Here is a 20353-nt window from a genome sequence, read left to right as displayed (position 1 = left end):
TCGGCCTGCACCACCGTTTGCTGAGCTGTGATTCAAGTCTCCCACTATTTTCCTTTTCTTTGTTTTCTTCATTCCACCATGGTGTCATTTGGCTGTCACTTGACATTAATGCGTCATTTGTCTACACAGAAACCTGTATATGAATGCTCACAGCAGCATTATTAATATGTAATAGCCAAAAAGTGGAAACAACCCAAATGTCCATCAACAGAAGAATGGATAAAGAAAATGTTGTACGTTCACACAATGGAATATTATTCACCTATAAAAAGGAATGATACATTCTACAGCTTGGATGAACCTTAAAACTTTGTGTTGAATGAAAGAAGCCAGTTACAAAAGGCCACGTATTGTATGATTCCATATATATGAAACGTCCAGATTAGGCAAATCCATAAAAAGTAGACCAGCGGTTGCCACGGATTGGGAGATGGGGTAGGGAAATAGGGAATAGGGAGTGACTGGTAATGGGTATGTGGTTTCTTTTGGGGGTGATGAAAATGTTCTAGAAATAGACAATGGTGATGATTGGACAACTGTGTGAATATACCAAAAAACCACTGGAGCGTACATTTCAAAAGGGTGAGTTTTACGGTGAATATATTTTAATAAAAATTAAATTAAATTTTTAAAAATTGCAGGGGTGGACGGAGCTTATAGAGGTCCCTTCGTCGTCTAAGAAGCAGGTACAGAACGCAGGAGCGCCCAGCCAGACCAAGCGCAGGGCCACTCACTCTCCCTTCCGGAAAACCGCGGTCTTCACCACGCCTCCGGGAGAGGAAAGACGGAGCCTGGAGAACGCGGATTTGCTGAGCTGTAGAAGAGGGCGGAGCGAAGAGGGGCGCGTCAAGTCGATCTCGGCGGGGCGGGGCGGGCCGGGGCGAAGCCTTCGCTCGCGAGATTTTGCTGGTTCCGCATTTCGGGTCCTCGAGGTGGGGGAAGCGGGTTAGGCGGGCGCAGCGGCTTGCAGCGGCTTGAACCCCGGCTCGGAGCAGCAGCGGCACGGCTTCCGCTGTCCGCGAGCTGAAGACCGTCCGCTCCCTCTCGCCGGCTACGAATCCTAACCGGGGCGGGGGCCAGCGGCCCCTCCCCTCCCCTCTGAGGACCGAAAATGAGCTTCCTCTTGTGAGTGGGGCCGGGCCGAGGTCGAGGAGGGAGCCACCGGGGGCCTGAGGCGAGGGCCGGGCCCCGGGGTCGTGGTCGGCGTGGCTGGCAGTCGCTTTGCTTCTGCTCGGGTTCACGGGGGAGGTGGAGAGAGGCGGACAGCGATGAAGGCCGAGGCAAAGGAAGCGCAGCGAGAAGGCTGGGGAGAAAGGCCCCGAGGCCGGCAGCACCTCCAAACTTTTCCGCTCGAGCGCCCGCAGGAGCGGCGAGGCGATCTGGGGGCGGAGTCCTGGGCTCTGCCGCGGTTTCCCTATTTCTCTTAAGTCTCGAGCCTTTAGTAACGATCCATGGTGGCTTAGGTTTTCACTCCATCATATGTCCAGTTTTATTATTGTCAGCATTAAATTATTCCCTCGGAAAAATGCCGCCCCAGGAAAATGTGGGGTGCCGATGGTTGAGAAGCTTCAAGTTAAGATGCGGGCCTTGCAGCCAGATCCTTCTGTCCAGTTCTGATTCTGCCCACTTATTGGTTTTGTGGCTTTGTGTAAATTAACTCCTGGGCCCAAATGAGGCTTAAATGGAAAAGTTTGTAAATTCTCTGATGATTCTTATTACGCACATCAGGATTTGGAAAGCGTTGCTCTAGCACCTTATTTACACTTCTCAGGTGGCTCTTTTTACCTTATTCATTGCGTAAATATGTGTTATATGGTTGAATAAATATCCATTTTTCGTTATGGGCTTAATCCACACGCTTGACATTTTTATTAAATTTTATTAAATTACGCAGTTTCATAACCGGAGTTTATTTACCCACTTCTTTATTGTAAGAAATTTGGGTTCTTTCTAGTATTTGCTATTATAAAATAGCACTACCAAAAATATCTTTGTCTAACTCTCATTTTCCCTCCTTTGGATTACTTTCTTGAGAGTATAGCCTCCAAAATTTGATTACCATGTCAAAAAGTCTGTATGATTCAGATTTAATTGCAAATTTCCATGTCACTAGAAGTGTTACACACCCCCTCCCCAGTCGTTTTCCTATGAGTTGATGTTTAGTTAGTGGTTTGTGAATGCACAGTTGCTTTGTATACCTAAATGTGAGACTTTATTTCTTTTAAACTTTGTTTCGTTGATGGACGCTTGAATTGTTTACACTTTTTGGCTATTAGGAATAATGCTGCTATGAACGTTTGTGTACAGGTTTTTCTGTGGATGCATGTGTTCGTGTCTCTTGGGTATATACCTACCAGTGGAATTGCTGATTTATATGGTAACTCTATGTTTAACCTTTTGAGGAAATGCCAATCTTTTTCAAAGTACCTGCACCATTTTACATTCCCACCAGCACTGTATGTGGATTCCAATTTCCCCACACCCTTACTAGCACTTGTTAAATGTCTGTCTTTTTTTGTTATAGCCATCCTCAGTGGGTGTGAAGTGGTATCTCCTGATTTCGATTTGCATTTCCCCAATGACTAATGATGTTGAGCATCTTTAAATATACTTATTAGCCACTTCTGTATATTCTTTGGAGGAAAGTCTATTCAGATCCTTTGCCCATTTTTAAATTGGGTGGCCTTTTTTTTCCCTTTCTCCTGGCTTCCCAAATATTTTGACATAGAAAATTGGATTTTTGAGCTGTGGGAACCTTAGGTCTGCCTCCCTACTTGCACCATTTTCTGTAGGTGGATATCGAGGTAGCATCTTAGTTATCTTAGAAGCTTCTTAGGTTTCTCAGGCAGTCACAGAGTTAGTGAAATATCAAAGACTAATCCAGGTTATTTCTTTGGTTAAAGTGGCCTTTACAGCAGGCTTCTTCGTGGTGCATAGTAAAATTTACTTATTTGTGAAATTGTGCTGTTAATCCTGCTTTCGTGTGTGGAAAAAAATATGAAACATTCTTTTATTGTAATCATCCTCCCCCCTCCCATCTTGGCATTTTTCCGGGAGTATTTTTTATTTTATTTTACAGGGTGATTTATATGCCTAAAATTATGCCATTCTCCTGCCAACCCTAAAAATTCATATGCTTTTACTTTTAACCTAACAGCAGCAGCCGCTCTTCTAAAACATTCAAACCAAAGAAGAATATCCCTGAAGGGTCTCATCAGTATGAACTCTTAAAACACGCAGAGGCAACTTTAGGAAGTGGGAATCTGAGGCAAGCTGTTATGTTGCCAGAGGGAGAGGACCTCAATGAATGGATTGCTGTTAATAGTAAGTTTAGTAACACTCAACTTTACTGGTTTACAGAAAGATTTTGCTAAAATCTTTTGTTAATGAATTTTCTTTTACAGGTATAACTTTTAATATAACAGATTATCTGTAAAGAAACATGTAAGTACAAATACATCCAAAATTGTGTTCTCTTCAGCGTACTTGATGGTAGCTTGTGTGGTTGAATAGAGAGACCTAAGGAGAAATGGTGAGTGCTTTGGGATAATTTCTGAGGAGAATAATATAGAGTTGAGTAAAGTCAAATAAAAGATTGATAAATGCAAAGATCCTACCTGTGGTGGACCATGACTTTGTAGGGAATCGATCTGCACAGTTTTTTGCCCTCATTCCGAGTAACACTCATAAGCCTACATGTACAGAAAAGTCAATTACAGTTCATCTGGTTAGTTGATTGTTTTGACTTAGGAATAGTCAGAAGGAAGTTGAGAGATTGAGAGAAAGTGGAGGGACCAATGAGCTAAAAGTCACTTTGACTTCAAGAGAATGAGGGCGTAACATGAAACAATATGCCGAGGCTAGAGATTTGGTGTGAAAGTGGTTTCTGATTTGAGATCAGTTCTGGGTGATAAAGTTTAAATCTATTAGGAATTTCAAATGTTCTAGGAATTTAAAAAACTTTTCAGTGGAAATTTTCAAACATATAAAAGTAGAGAAACTAGTATAGTGAATTTCGAGGTATCCATTATCCAGCTACAGCAAATATCTGTTTACGGCCAATTGTGCTTATTCTGTATCTCACTTTGATTATTTTGAAGCAAATCCCAGACATGTAATTTTATTTATAAATGTTTCGTTAAGTATCTCTAAAAGACAAGAACTCTTTTTAAAGATAGTGACAATATTGTCATTCTTTAACATTCAAATATCCAGTCAGTGTTCAGATTTTCCCTGATTGTCCTATAAATATTTCTTCCTATCTTTTTTTTAAATCTGTGCTTGGTTTAAATCAGGATAGTTTATATGTATGTTTCTTGAATCTCTTAATCCACAGGTTTCCCCTCATTGCTGTCCTTTTTCCTTTCTGTTTTTTTGTTGTTGAAGAAACCAGGTCATTTGTTTTCCATAGTATGAATTTTGCTGATTATATCCCCATGGTATCCATTATCATGTTCTGTTCCTCCTTTTATTTCTTGTAAACGATAGATCTAGAGCAGCACTGTCTAATAGAACTTTCTGCAAAGGTAGAAATGTTCTTTCTGCCTCTTAACTGTGGCCATTTTGCACTTGAACTGTGGCTAGTGTGATTGAGGAACTGAATTTTAAATTTAATTTAATTTAAATAAGTTTTAAATGTAAATAACCATGTGTGGCTAGTGGCTATCATGTTAGCACAAATTTGGAGCCTTGATCAAGTTTAGATTTTTTGGTTTGTGTTTTTTTTAAGACTGTTTCATAGGTGGTGGTATATATTTCCACAGTGTCTAGTCAACTTTTTTTTTTTTTTCCTAATCACCCGAAGACCATAGTTTACATTAGGGTTTACTCTTGGTATTGTACATTCTATGTGTCTGGAACAAATTTGTAATGACATTTATCCACCATTGTAGTATTATGCAGCGTATTTCACTACCCTCAGAATCCTCTGTGCTCTGCATGTTCATCCTCTCCTCCCCCTTAACCTCTGGCAACCACTGATCGTTTTTACTGTCTCCATAGTTTTGCCTTTTCCAGAACATACAGTTGGAATCATATAGTATGTAGCTTTTTCAGACTGGCTTCTTTCACTTAGTAATGTGTATGTAAGTTTCCTCCATGTCTTTTCATGGCTTGATAGCTCATTTCTTTTTAATAGTGAATATTCCATTTTCTGGATGTATCACGGTTTATTTACCCACTCACCAACTGCCATCTTGGTTGCTTCCAAGTTTTGGCAATTACCAATAAAGCCGCTATAAACATATGCATGCAGGTTTTTGTGTGGTTATAAGTTTTCAACTCCTTTGGGTAATACCAAGGAGCATGATTGCCAATTGTATGGTGAGTCCATGTTTAGTCTTGTAAGAAACCACCAGACTGTCTTCCAAAGTGGCTGTACCATTTTGCATTCCTACCAGCAATGGAAGAGTTCTTGTTGCTTCATATCCTTTTCGGTGTTTGGTGTTGTCAGTGTTCTGGATTTTGTCCATTCTAATAGGCGTAGTCGTATCTCATTGTTTTAATTTGCAATTCTCTGATGGCATATGATGTGGAGCATCTTTTTGTATGCTTATTTGCCATCTGTATATCTTTGGTGAGGTATCTATTAGGGTCTTTGGCCCATTTTTTAGTTAAGTTGTTTGTTATTGTTGAGATTTAAGAGTTCTTTGTGTATTTAGGGTAATAATCCTTTATCAGATGTGTCTTTTGCAAATCTCTCCCAGCATGTGGCTTGTCTTTTTATTCTCTTGACAGTGCCTTTTGCAGAGCAGAAATTTTTAATTTTAATGAAGGTCAGCTTATCAATTATTTCTGTCATGAATTGTGCCTTTGGCATTACGTCTAAAACATCATCACTAAACCGAGGGTCATCTACATTTTCTCCTATGTTTCTCTTATGTCTTCTAGGAGTTTTATACTTCTGTGTTTTACATTTAAGTCTGTGATCCACACTGAGTTAATTTTTGTGAAGTGTGTAAGGTCTGTCTAGATTCATTTTTTTATATGTGGATGTCCAGTTGTGCCAGCACCATTTGTTGAAAAGACTGTCTCTTCTCTATTGTATTGCCTTTGCTCCTTTGTCAAAGATCAGTTGACTGTATTTATGTGGGTCTGTTTCTGGGTTATCTCTTATGTTCCATTGATCTGTTCATTCTTTCATCAATACTACTCTGTCTTGATTACTGTATCTTTACAAAGTAAGTCTTGAAGCCAGGTAATGTCAGTCTTGCAACTCTGTTCTTTTCCTTCTATATTGTGTTGGCTACTGTGAGTCTTTTGCTTCTCCATATAAACTTTAGAACCAGTTTGTTGGTAACCACAAAACAATTTGCTGGGATTTTGACTGGGTCTAGTTGTTTTTATGTGGTATTAACCAGCTATTGATAATCATTGCCTTGATTGGTGCTGTTCAATAGAAATATAGTGTGTGCTGCATATGTAATTATAAGTTTTCTGGTAGCCAGATTTTTTAAATTTTTGGTTTTTTTGCTGGCCAGGTATATCACTTGGTTACAGCATGATGATAATAATGCCAAGGTCACGGGTTCTGATCCCCGTACCCACCAGCTATCAAAAAAAATGTTTTTTTTTCTTAACTCAAAAAGCCATATTCATATTGCTAAGAGAATAAAAACAAGGTACAGAACTATGTAGTATCTTTTGTGTAAGAAAGAGTAAAGAAACGTAGGGGGCAGGAGACAAAAAATTAATAAAATTGTTTACCTGTGTGTAAAAGGGGGGAGTTACAGTAGTTGGAATCTAGATTTTCATTCTATGTTTATACATATTGTTTTGATATTTGAATCATGTGAAGTATTATTTATTCAGGAAAAAACTTTTAACCTTTTTCAAGTTATCATCTGTTATTTTGAAGGCATTTGTTGGCCTTCAGCCTTAGATTTGTTCTTTGAGATGAGCAGTTCTTAAACCTTTTGGTCTCAGCATCCCTTTATTCTCTTAAAAATTATTGGGCCAGCCCGTGGCTCATTTGGGAGAGTGTGGTGCTGATAACACCCAGGCCACAGGTTCGAATCCCTATACAGGGATGGCCGGTTAGCTCACTTGGCAGAGCGCGGTGCTGACAACACCAAGTCAAGGGTTAAGATCCCCTTACTGGTCATCTTTATATAGGGGGGAAAATTTATTAAGAATGCCAGAGAACTTTTAATTATATAGGGTATATCTAGTGATACTGTGTTAGGAATTAAAGCTGAGAAAATTTTAAATACTTATTTTTAAATTCATTTAAAAATAACAATATAAATATAAATATAAACCCATTACACATTAACATAAATATATTTTTATGAAAAAATGATTATCTTCCAAAATAAATTTTAGTGAGAAGTGTGGCATTGTTTTATATTTTTGCAAATCTTATTTTCTATCTGTCTTTATAGACAGCTGGTTTCTCATATCTGCTTCTACATTCAATCTGTTGTAATATCACACATCATGGAGCCTCCAGAAAACTCCCCGGTACCCTTGTGAGAATGAGAGTGAAAAGAGCAATTAAAATAGTTTTGACTTCACAGATTCCCCCTGAAACAGGGGATCTCTGGAGTACATATGAGAACAGCTATTTTAGATCAAACCGGCTGCCATCTGGGCATATTCTTTGTTTTGAGTGAATGTTAAGTACCTAAGTATTACTTTCTTAGAAACATGACTAATTAGGAGTAAGGTTTATAAGTGAGGGAGTTTTCTATAAACTTCCTTTTGACAAGATGGAATTTTTAAAATGTTTATTTTTTAAGAAACTTGGAAAAGCCCTAGCTGATTTTTAGGTACCCTTTTAGACAGGGGACTAAAACATTTTAAAAACTTTCCAAGGCTGATGTGGTTCTCTTTGCACCAAGTAATTACACTTCACTCAGTTAAGTTTGTTATTCACCCTTTTCGTCTCCCGTTTTCTTCCAGATCTAGCTGAATTAAGCTCCTTTAGCAAGTATTCCTTGACTACATCAACTCTTCATGACTGAACTCTCTAGCACTTATTGTTGGCCTTTGAATCCTATCTTCTTCTTTTTTTTTTTTTTTTTTGGCAGCTGGCTGGTATGGGAATCCAGACCCTTGGCCTTGGTGTTATAACACCATGTTCTAACCAGCTGAGCTAACCGGCCAGTCCTGTCTTCTTGTATTATTCATGTCTTTAAATTTTGTCCCTTCTGTTAGCTGGAGACTCCAGGGTAAGAGACTTTATCCCAAGTCTTTTTTATATTCTCAGTGTACTGTAGGCCTCAAATGTTCGTGATGAATTACATATTTTTAAAATGCCTGTTGATACGACTGATACATGTTCTCCCTCACAGTATATTCCACAACACTTTTTTCTCTTTCCTATCACAAATGGTATTCTCTGGTCCAGATTGATAAGAAGCTATGGTTTTTTCATTCCCTTGGATGTAATCATATTGCATATTCTAATGATATAATAGTTGCCATTAAGTTAGAATTATCTTTAGTAATTTATTTTCCTGCTGTTATATGCTGGTTAAAAGCTTAGTATATTATTATTATTTTGTTGTTTTTTTGTTTTGGTGGCTGGCCGGTAAGGGGATCCGAACTCTTGACCTTAGTGTTATCAGCACCATGCTCTAACCAAGTGAGCTAACTGGCCAGCGACAAAAGCTTAGTACATTAAAAGTTGACTTTTTCCCAAAGACAGCCATTTTCCAAAAAAGTTAACTTTTTTTAGGTGTGACAACTTAAGAGAATTTATAGTTATTGTTTGGTTATTGACTCTCCCAAGAGTTCAGCCAAGAATTTAAATGCATTGTCCATTTTTCCTGTAACTGAGAAGTCTGACATTTTGTTGTATTTACACAGACATTTTAACACAGTTTTGCTTCTGTCTCTGCAGCTGTGGATTTCTTTAACCAGATCAACATGCTGTATGGAACTATTACAGAATTCTGCACTGAAGCAAGCTGCCCAGTCATGTCGGCAGGCCCAAGGTACATATTCTGCCTATCATATAGGCATTTGGATTACTGTTGCTTTAGCATAGTTGGTATAAATTAAATATTAACTTTTTGTTTTTATTATTTGTTTGCTTGTGTAAAAGCAATTCAATTTTATTAGTTCTAGAATACTCACCTATAAATAAGCTTTTGGTTATTATTAAATAGTTTAGTATGTGGGTACTCAGTGTTTGGATTTTCCTATTGTATCATAGTAATTCTGAATGTTCTATTGTAGGAATAAAAGTATAGACATTTGAGTTATGTTTATCTTGGATTGCAAAAGTTCTATTCTTTTCATTTTTATTAACATTTATGGTTCCTGTTTCTAGTTTTTAAATGAATTTCTTGAAAGAGATTTTAGCCTTTTAATATTTGATTATTCTTTTCTTGTGCTTATTTAGCGTTAACTAAAGCAGCTCAATTTAGAATTGAATGGCTTAAAAATGCTAGATTAATATATTTTGACTGTAATAAATTTCAAGAAATATTGAAAAAGAGGCGGAACTCTTTATCAGCCATAATGTTAAGTCAGTATGTGATGGGATCAATCTTTTGGTGTGTTTTCCTTTCAGTCTTTTTTCCCTGTAATACTTGCTGATTTTATGTGGTGATAGATGATATCAAGAGGTTTGCCTCTTGGAAAAGATTGTCCTGTACAACTTTTCTGCAGGTACAAAGGAGAAGGGATCCCCAATGAGTTTGTAGTCCTATTTTTATTATAATATTTTAGGAGGGATTTTTTTATTTTATGTTGTATTGTTTTATTCCTCAAACTTTAAAAGAAATTAAAATAATTAGGAAAATTAAACTTATCTGTGGCTTAAAATACAGTGAAGTTTTGCATAAATCTTGTTAACTTTTCTAGCTCAGCAAAGGTGAAGGGGAAAATATACATGCTTAGTGGTATTTCTCTAACACCCTGTCCAAGAAACAGGGTTTTATATCTTGGCTCCTCAGGTGATAATCACCTGATGGCCAAGGATCTCAGAATGTAGTGGATCCTTGAGCTCCTCATCCAGTCCTCAGTACCTCTCTGCCTTGTAGACAGGAATACAGTTCCTTTATCTTTCCCACGGCAGTGGTATAAAACATCCATGCTGGCACTGCCATCTGCTACATTATCTCCCTTTTGTCTTCCAATTACAGACATCACATTTCAGAATAATTCTATAGGAAACTCACATTAATCTTCAGAATAATATTAGGTAATTTAAGTTATATATAACTTCTGTTGACAAAATGTGAACCTGCTTTGATCACAAACTGCACATTTGTTAATGTTTTTGAAAACTTTTTTATCAGTAAAACATTTTTCTCTCTAGATATGAATATCACTGGGCAGATGGTACTAATATTAAAAAGCCAATCAAATGTTCTGCACCAAAATACATTGACTATTTGATGACTTGGGTTCAGGATCAGCTTGATGATGAAACTCTCTTTCCTTCTAAGATTGGTGAGTTAATGTTGTAGAACTATTTTTCTTTTTGAATGATAAATGTGCTCTTTTTAATACTCTATTACTTTAAAGAAAATTTAATAGAGACGGCCAAATTCTTCTCCAAAAAGTTTGTGCCAGTGTGTACTCCCTCCAGCCATGTTTGTGTCTGCCTGTATTTCTTCACCAACACTGGTTATTACTCCTTTTTTCTAATTTGGTTAAATAAATTTCTATTTTAATGTACATTTAAAAAGTGTTGATGAGACTGAGCATTTTTTGGTTTATTGATCATCGTGTGTTCTCTGTTTATATTCTTTGTCCATTTCTTGTTATTGTTTTTGGCAACTGGCCAGTATGGGGATCTGAACCCTTGACCTTAATGTTACAACACTGCACTCTAACCAACTGAGCTAACTTCTTTGTCCTTTCTATGTAAAAGATATTAGCTCTTCGTCAGGCATGTTGTATTTATTTTTTTCCCAGGTCGCCCTATTTTGTTCATGGGGTATTTTTGTTCTGTGAGGGTACTTCAAAGATTTCATGGATAAGTAGAATTAAAAGATGATATGAATCTTCCCATGAACTTTTTGAGGTACCTTTGTATATAACTTGCTTATTTTGTCTTATTAATCATTTCATTTCTGACCTGGTTTTAATATGGTGACTAGAAAGCTTTTCCCTACTTCAAGATTATAAAAATATTTATCCATATTTTCATTTAGTACTTTTGCGGTTTTGTTTTTACATTTAAATCTTTGGTCTGTCAGGAATTTTTTTTCTGATCACTACATTAATTTTTTTCCAAATACAAATGTTAATCAGTTTGTCTCAATACCATTTATTGAATACATTTGTCTTTTTTTCCCCTGATTATCTTATGTGCATAACAAATTACCATATATTTTGGGCTCTGTTCCTGTAGAAATTCCAGTTTTAATTACTGTGGCCATGTATCTTTTAACATCTCATAGGGTTAGTCTCCCTTTCTTGCTGTTCTTTTTCAAAATATTCATAGCTGTTCTGGGATATTTGTTCTTCCAAAGAACTTAAAATCATTTTGTCAAGGTAAAAACAATCTTAGATTTTAATTATGATTGCATTCAATTTTTGTAGATTAATATAGGGATCCATGTTCTCTCTGCAATACTCAGTCTTCCTAGCCAAGAACAAGATATCGTTCTTAATTTATTCATGTCTTTATTATCTTATTTCCTCTTGGAAAATTCTATAGTTTACTTTATGTTAATCCATCAAGTTTCTTAAGTTTATTCCTAGGCATTTTATGTTTTTTATTGATATCTGGTTTCTAACTGGTCATTACTTGGTATATAGGAAAGCTGTTGATTTTTATGTAAATTTTATAATTAACCATCAGGTTCTGTTTCTGTAATTAACCATCAGACTCTGTTTCTCTTAGTTTTTGGTTGGTTCTCTAGAGTTTTTAAGTATACAGTCTCATATTAAGGTAATGTTAATTTTGTCTCTTCCTTTCTGATATGTATTCTTATGTTATGCTTATCTAATTGTACTGACTAGTACTTCCAGAGCAATGCTGAGTAATGGTGATGATGACAGACATCCTTTTCTTGTTTTCCCTACTTTTATGCAAGTACTTGTAGTATTTCAGCATTAAGCAGGAATCCTGCTTTTAGTTAGAGTTGTGTGGATTTTTTAAAAATCATGTTAATGAAATATCCATCTACTTCTATTATAAAATTTTTTTAAAAATCAGGAGTAGTTTCAGATAACTTTTCTAGTATCTGTTGTTGATGACCATTAGGTTTTTTCATTTCTTTTTAAGAATGTTCTGCTGGAAGAGTTTCTTTTTTGCCAATATTTTTATTACGATTTTGGCATCTATATTCATAGATGAGATTAGTCCTTATTTTCAATTCAGGGCTATCTTATGAGCAACATATTATTGGATTCCCTTTTGCAGTCTAATTATAGGTTCTTTCAGGAGAAAATTTTATATCAAGTTGTTAATACTTGTTCTGTTTGCTGTTGGTTAGTTTTTCTATTCTGTTATTTAAACCTTTTATTTCCTTTCTCACGGATCCTTTATTGTACATTGACTGTGCTTGAATATAACTGTTAAATTTAGTTTGGAAAATACTTAGATTAAAACAAATTACTTATTTCTTTATTGATTAAAGTATCTCTCTTACAGAAGATAAAAGAATTCTTTTTGACTTTATCCTCTTTTTACAGCTTCCCATTCTTCAGTAATTCATTCTGATGATCTGGAATCCTCTTCCCCCCTTATTAGGTTATTATCTACATCTTACTTTTGCCAGTTATTTATTTTTATTAGATAGAACTGTTTGTTATTAATTTTTTACTAACACATCCAAGTTATTAATATATTCCTTTTATTAATAAAATGTCCATTTGTATGTTTTGAGATAAAAGGGGTTTGATTTTAAAATCTGCCTTTCCAGGGAGCACTTCTCTGACTCTGTCATATGGTGTTTCCAGGTCGATCCTCACATTTGGCTCCCAATAAACTTTACAAAATTTAAAAAATAAAATAAAATCTACCTTTTCAATACATGAATACAAGGTCCTGCTTAGGAAAACATGGCCATAAATGCCAGAATAATGTTTGAAAAGTCAAGTTAGCCAAGAGTTGGCCACGGGAGAGGTCGGGGGAGTGGTTAACCACAAAAATCAGCAAAATATACTAAATTTCAAGCTATTAAGGACTGGCTGGGGAAAAAAAAGAAAAATGTAAGGAGAAAGTGTTTTAAGCCATTGTTTTCTGAAAGATTGAAAAAAGAAAGTGTTTCAAGAGTAATTGTGGAACAGACCTTTAAGGCCAACTAATCTAGGTTATTTTGGAAGCAGATGCCTTCTTGTGTGTTTATTTACTGTAGTCAGTGCCAATTGTATTGTCTTTTCCTGTCTGTTTTCTAAGCAACTTTGATATCGTCAACCAAAATTCTCATAAGAGTAACCAGTTGCATCCCCATCTCCACTGCTTGGAGAGGGTTACCAAACCCTCCCCCAGTTTTTTTTCTAAAAAGGTGTTTATTTCTTTGAAAAATAGGGAGGTTCCCTCCATCTCTTTTTTAGGAAGTATACTCCCTTTTTAGGCTACAGGGATATGAAAATAGCACTATAAAAAAATAAAAAGATGGGACTCCTAGTTTCCAAAAGAAAATTCTGGCTTTCAAGAGTAATTAAGAAGATCAAATACTTTTTGTGTGTAGATAGATTATAATGAGTCAAAGTATACCTGTCTTTGTCTTTTGCTTTAGGAGAGTTTCCAGTCCTAATTGAGAGTGTGTGTGTGTGGCTGTGTGTGTGTAATTTTTAAGAATAGTTACAAATTACAAAATAATTTTCCTTTTCTAATCAAAATGCTTACTGTGTTTACTCTTAGGAGAAACTATAATATAAAATTATGTTTATATGAACTTTGATTCAGCATCATCTTATATAATTTGATGCCTATGCCTACTGTTTGAAAGCAATCAGAAAAAGTGTGTTATGTGAGGATATACTTAGGTTTGAGGGTTTTTTCCTTTTTTTTCTTTCGTTTTGGCAACTAGCCAGTACAGAAATCCAAACTCTTGACCTTGGTGTTACCAGCACCACACTCCAACTGAGCTAACCGGCCAGCCCTTTTTCCTTGTCTTTTACAAAATACACAGAAATAGGCTGTGTGTATTTGTGAATGTGTGTGTTTATATGTTGCAGTTGTTCATAGCTGTGTCTAAACTTTCTGCTGTTCAAATTAGATAAAAGACTAATTGTATATTTGATTACAGGTGTCCCATTTCCCAAAAACTTTATGTCTGTTGCAAAGACCATTCTAAAGCGTCTGTTCAGGGTTTATGCCCATATTTATCACCAGCACTTTGATTCTGTGATGCAGTTGCAAGAGGAGGCCCACCTCAACACCTCCTTTAAGCACTTTATTTTCTTTGTTCAGGTAAGTTGAACCATGTTGATTTCTTTGTCCTTTAATTTGGACTTACTTGGATTCGTAACTTTAATAAAGAGCAGTGTGTCTTATTTATAGATGTAGAGCTAAGGGTAAGCAGGGTTCTTTTCTGTGTTGTTCTCTTTTCCATATTACTCATTTCATTGATGTGTGCAGCAGCATAAAAAGGCATCACCCCCATTTTGGGCCACCGGCTTCTGGCTTCCTCAAGTCTCTGGTTAGGTTATACCATTCAGGGACGTGGCCTGTTGACTTATGGGCTGTCAGTTAGAATTGGAACTATTTAAAATCAAAATCATTCACATTGTTTGAAAAAGATATCACAGAATTGGGACTCCTTTAGCCTAACTTTAGACATATATAACTCTCTATGCAAAATGTAAATATGTCTGTCTAGATATTGTTTTATGGTGGAAAAACCTGATAGCTTTATAGTAGACATTGTGTATTATGGTTCTGTATACCACACAAAGGAGAATGTACCATGCTCCTCCCGATTTTCCTTCTGAGGTTATTGTATGGCATGTATGTGTGTGTGTATAAAAGTAAAAGGTCCACTGTCCCAGAGGTGGCCACTGTCAAAGTTTCAGTTTGTAGTTCTCAGGTAATTTCTATGTAAATTAAAACATACTTTATATATAATTTTGATTTTAATGTTTAACACAGTCAGAATCTTATAATACCTACAGTTGCTATTTAATAAGTCCCTTATTGTAAGGATATAGGAGAAAACAAACTCAGTTTCTCCTATTATACTCTCACAACATATAGCACCTCTGTGACCAAATGTGTGGGATCTCTTCCCCACACACCAAGCAAGCAATCAGTTCTACAGCAGATACCAGCTGGGTGTCCTCTGATTCAGTTCAGTTCTGACACTGTCTACCTGAAGGTAGTGTCAGATCCCCCAGATTGAGAGCTCAGTCCCACAAGACTGTGCCCCACTTTAGACACCAATCAAAAGTAATAGGTTGTCACCTTCACTTCTGGCCAGTCGGCTATAAACTGGGGTTCTCACAACCTCCTCCTTGGGTTCTGTTAATTTGTTAGAGTGGCTCATAGAACTCGGGGAAACACTTAACATTTATACATTTATTATAAAGGATATTACAAAGGATACGGATGAAGAGGTGCATAGGGTGAGGTATGGGGGAAGAAGCGTGGTGCTTCCATGCCCTCCCCAGGTGCACTACCCTCCAGGAACTCTCTGTGTGTTCAGCTATCTAGAAGCTCTCCAAACCTGTCCTTTGGGTTTTTATGGAGGTTTCATTACTTGGCTGTGATTGATTATATCATTAGCTATTGGTGATCAACTCAACTTTCAGTCCCTCCCCACTCCCCAGAGTTGGAGAGTAGGATTTGAAAGTCCCAGCCTTGTAATCATGACAGGTCTTTCCATTTACCAGCCCCCATTCTGAAGACATCTAGGGGTCCCTAGCCACCAGTCATCTCATTAGCATTCAAAAGATAGTTTTATCACTCTTGAGATTCCAAGGATTTTAGGAGCACAGGGACCAAATATATATCTCACACTATCACACCTTTATTTTTTTAAAAAAGAGTAAAAACAATCCTATTTTTAAATGTTCACAGAGATAGTTTCATCATTCTTTTGGATTTCAGAAAACTAGGGTTGGGGAGTTTTATTTTTGATCCATTTATATGTTTGTTTTTCTTCTTTTTTAGGAGTTTAATCTGATTGATAGGCGTGAGCTGGCACCTCTTCAGGAATTAATTGAGAAGCTTGGATCAAAAGACAGATAAATGTTTCTTCTAGAACACACCCTTTTGCTTCATCTACTGCTAGAGCTATCTCATTGCTATCTTTTAGAGACTAGTGATACAAACTTTAAGAAAGCAGGATAAAAAGATACCCATTGTCTGAATATACTGATAAAATTGTCCCAAAGGTAGGTTGGTGTAATAGCTTCAGAGTGAGACTTTAAGGGCACAGCCTAATCTGAGGTACTGTGTGACCAACTGTGTTATTGTCACAAAGTCATACTTGGTTGTAATTATGTGATAACTAATCTGTAGTTTATTAGTTTACTTATTATTCTTTTACTCAAGGAAACAATTGAGTCTGTTTCAGGTGACTGCATAATGGATATTAAGAATCTCCACCAATAAGTTTCAAGAACAAATTTTCTTTTCTTTTTTTTTTTCTAAAAGATGACTGGTAAGGGGATCTTAACCCTTGACTTGGTGTTGTCAGCACCACACTCTCCGAAGTGAGCTAACCGGCCATCCCTATGTGGGATCTGAACCCATGGCCTTGGTGTTAGCACCACACTGTCCCAAGTGAGCCACGGGCCAGCCCTAAGAACAAATTTTCTAATAATATATCAGTTTTATTCTGCTTTTATTTTATGAATAGAATAAGTATTTTTAAGTTTCTTTAAGATTTAGAACATTTTTATCACTTTGGATAACCTGTTAGTTTAAAGATTGTATGCTGGTGTTTTTATAGATAAGAATATATATGTGTATTTTTTAAAAATCCATGATTGCAGTTTAAATCATCATATGGCTTCTGTGGAATGGGAGTAACCAAAGTTACTTTATTTTTTAAACTTTTACTTGGGATTTCGTTCACATCTGTCTAAATTATTAGGATTGTGTGTGTATCCGAATTTTTTTTACAGCTTCTAAGGATGGTCTTTTAGGTTTTTATTTTGAAGTGCATAATTCGAGTTAATTTAAAATATAGCTCTTGGCTGAGAAAAAGAAAACTTCCAAGAAATTATGACAAACTTAGGTCTCACAGCCACTATTTTCATGCACATTGTTTTTCAGAGGCCTTGAAATACTTGGTAAGAGAATGGGAGAAAGTACTCAGAGTACTTTATTATTTTGTTTCCTTTTTTAAAAATATAACTTCTAGGTTTCTATTGTGACTTGAGATTTAAGAGTAATGTAGAAATGCACAAACTTTATCCCAGTAAGGATAAAACTTAAGGAAAACCACAATAAAAACCCTTGAAGGTGTACACATTTTTTAGCACAGCTAAAGGTTTGGTGTGCTACCTATTCTTTAGAGTGAGTGAGAGTGTGTGTGTGTGTGTGTGTTTAAAGAAGACAGAATGAGAGGAATAAGTAAAAAATATCTTACTTCATTCTTTTAATATTCAAAGGATGGATTGAGCCCCTATAGGGGTTTTATCCTGTTCTAATTGCTTTTGTATCAAAACTTGAAATTCTTCCATTTCTATTGGGATAAAAGAATCTTCCCCTTTAGTAAAGAAAACATTTATTTTTCATTTGGTTCCTAGGATTTAGTAAATGCTAGTTGAGTATTTAAAATGTATTGAGGTAACAAGTATACTAGAAGACTTGCCAGACTGGCAGAGGTTTAAATTCATCGCTCTCTGTTTCAGAGCTGTGATTTTTGCAAAGTACTCACCAACCTCCTTGACGGCTTTTTAAAAGGTTAGATTTGATAAAGTTCTTTTTTTTTTTTTTTTATTCCACTAGGCTATAAAGTAATTGCTTGAAACTCCATTTTTAATAACTCAATTTAAGTAAATTCTTAAATATGTACAGAATTTTAAAGGAAATAAAACTTTTAATGTAATTTAGTTGAAACCATACATCATTGTTTGAAGAATTAAAGAATGGGATAATCACTTATGAAAAAAAAAAAAGAAAAATCCCCTTTCAAACATAGCACAATCCACATTTTAAGCTTATACAAAAGTCCAGATGTCAGCCATTCTGTATGTTTATGTTGATCATTTGTGACAAGAAAGCAGGTTTCTAGATGTCACCTAGAACATTACTGCCTCTCAACTTTAAACTGCTGGATTTAATTTTTTTTAAGTCTGCAAGGAATGAAATTGTTTCTCAATTAGGATTGTACTTTCATCATTATTTCTAATATTTCAAATATTCTCAAACGAAATTCTCACTTTTCTCCATTTATTCTCAGTGACAGAAATCCTCTCTTTCTTCATGACTAAGCCCCAAAATAAGCCAAAGATGGTCACATGCTAGGACATAGTAAAGGCAGCTTATTAATGGGACATTAATCAAAAATTTGTTAATTTGAAATTCAGTGTCCTTTTTTTAAAAAAAAAATAAAAACATTACCAGGTTCCCAAGGCAATCTGGCTTAACCAACAATGCACCTAAACATTGTGTTAACATTATTTGTTTACTTCCAAGGCCAGAGAGTCGAAGGCAAGAAGAGAATTGGAGGAAAGGGAGAGAGGGGAAAGAACATGTTGCTTTCCTGATTTGGCTGGAGGGCCAACCTTTGATAAGAGGTTGAAGAAATCAGTCTCATTGACTCCTGGCACTTTTGATTTCTCTGCCAATGCCCAGGGTCTGCCAGTTGTTGACAACATTGACTCTCCTCTCCCCCTCCTAATCAGAAGTCATCATCTCTCAGTGTCTGATCTCTGCTCCTCATACATGATTACAATCACAGGGGGAGAGTGCTTGCTAAATTATGCGGTTAATCCCATGGTGCTTTAATTTTCAGGCCTTTTTAAAAACGTGGAGAATGGATGATGTGCAGATTTTTGTTTAAATATTCAAACTTCCTTGTACTACAGTTTTTGTATTGACAGCCAAATGTATCTTTTATTCTTCTTCAGATTGTGAATAAAGTGATTTTAGAGGGGTGCCAGCTAACAAAGTATTTCCTTTCATCTTAGACTTGTAGAGTCCTAGCTCATGTACTTACTTGAGATGTGCAAATCTGTATTCACCATGACTTTGATAACAAAGGTAAAGTTTTTCTAGTAGCGCAGAGGTAAGAGACGATAGTAACTTTTGCAAACATTGTTGGGGTTTCCTGATTATACCACTGGCCTTTTTTTTTGAGCAGTGAGTTATACTAGAAAGAGAGCTTCTCAAATGTAACGTCATTGCCTCGTTAGCTGAAACAAATCAGGCCCAAAGAGTATGAGTCCTAGAAATTTGTTTTAAAGCAGCCCCAGTCATGGTGCTGGTGCCACCCCTGCCTTGTTAGAGGAGGCTGTCTCCTGCCAGTATGGAAGCCTGGCCTGAAAGATGCCACGTAGGTACCAAACACTGAGCATCTTCAACAGGAACATTATTTCCTCCTGAGATCAGTTCAGTAAGTGGTTTGGTTTCTACTATTGTAGAATTCTGGCAAAGAGGGAAAATAGTAGTCCTTTGATATTCCTATTTTTGCATTTGATTTGATATTTCAGGCTATAAAAGGCTTTTGGGGATGATATTACATGTAGTAGTAGTAATTTAGTGAAGTAACTGCATTGACATTCACTTGGGTTTTCTCTCATCAAATTCTATTCCAAACAGGTATTCTGTAAATCCAAATGGATTACCAGTGTGCTATAGACTTATAGAATAGACATTCTCTGTTAGGTCTATGTTGAAAATAGTTTGCATAAGTTAGTCTTGGTTACCATCTAAAATATTTTTAAATGCTCTACATAAAAATTTATGTTGTATTTTTAAACGTTTATGGGGCTTTATCTATTTTTCTAAGTCAGTTAACTGTACTTTTTAAAAAAGTATTTTGTATCTACTTTTGTAACTTCATCAGAATAAAATACATTGAAAGCAAGAAATGACTGATTAAAGTATGTGTCTCAACACACTTATTTCTATTTAAATATAGAAACTTGAGATTTTTGCAGGTTTTATGGATTTTGAGTACAGCTTAAATTTGTAAGGTTATCTTTACATATCATTTAGTAGATAAAAATGTTTTCTTAGACCTTAAAGGGAAGTTCCTGTTGGTCCGAGTACAGTGATGTTTACAACTAATTGATCACAACTAGTTACAGATTTCTTTGTTCCTTCTCCAGTTCCACTGCTTCACTTAAATGGCTTTAAAAAAAAAAAAGAAGAAAGGGAAGTTCATAAGTGTAGTAACTATCTTGTAAAACCAGGACCCTACCCACTAGAACTGTGCCTCTGACAATAGGAGCTAAAACCTATCTCAGACAAAAATGAGTAGTTTCCTTCCTACCATGCTAACCAGGCTCTGGACCTCTTTCATACATTCCTGGTTATGGGACT

General features: G+C 36.0%; 1 protein-coding gene across 1 annotated transcript; it reads left to right on the top strand.

Annotated features, from left to right (window-relative positions):
• Window positions 1–935: 935 nt before the first annotated feature.
• Window positions 936–19826, top strand: MOB1A (MOB kinase activator 1A). The gene is made up of 6 exons (XM_063078680.1): window positions 936–1125; window positions 3158–3324; window positions 8846–8939; window positions 10271–10404; window positions 14163–14326; window positions 16025–19826. Exons 1-6 carry the CDS (start codon window positions 1112–1114, stop codon window positions 16100–16102), a joined length of 651 nt encoding a protein of 216 aa, XP_062934750.1. The 5' UTR covers window positions 936–1111; the 3' UTR covers window positions 16103–19826.
• Window positions 19827–20353: the final 527 nt, after the last annotated feature.

Source organism: Cynocephalus volans, chromosome 14 (assembly GCF_027409185.1).
Source record: "Cynocephalus volans isolate mCynVol1 chromosome 14, mCynVol1.pri, whole genome shotgun sequence".
In the NCBI taxonomy this organism is placed as follows: domain Eukaryota; kingdom Metazoa; phylum Chordata; class Mammalia; order Dermoptera; family Cynocephalidae; genus Cynocephalus; species Cynocephalus volans.
The sequence above is the reverse complement of the archived record's forward strand: the minus strand, read 5'-3'. Positions and strand labels throughout refer to the sequence as shown.

Excerpts from the sequence above, each read along its gene's own strand:
- MOB1A (XM_063078680.1), top strand. Across the intron at positions 8,940-10,270 it reads GTCATGTCGGCAGGCCCAAG|ATATGAATATCACTGGGCAG; the intron begins GTACATATTCTG and ends TTTTCTCTCTAG. Across the intron at positions 14,327-16,024 it reads ACTTTATTTTCTTTGTTCAG|GAGTTTAATCTGATTGATAG; the intron begins GTAAGTTGAACC and ends CTTCTTTTTTAG.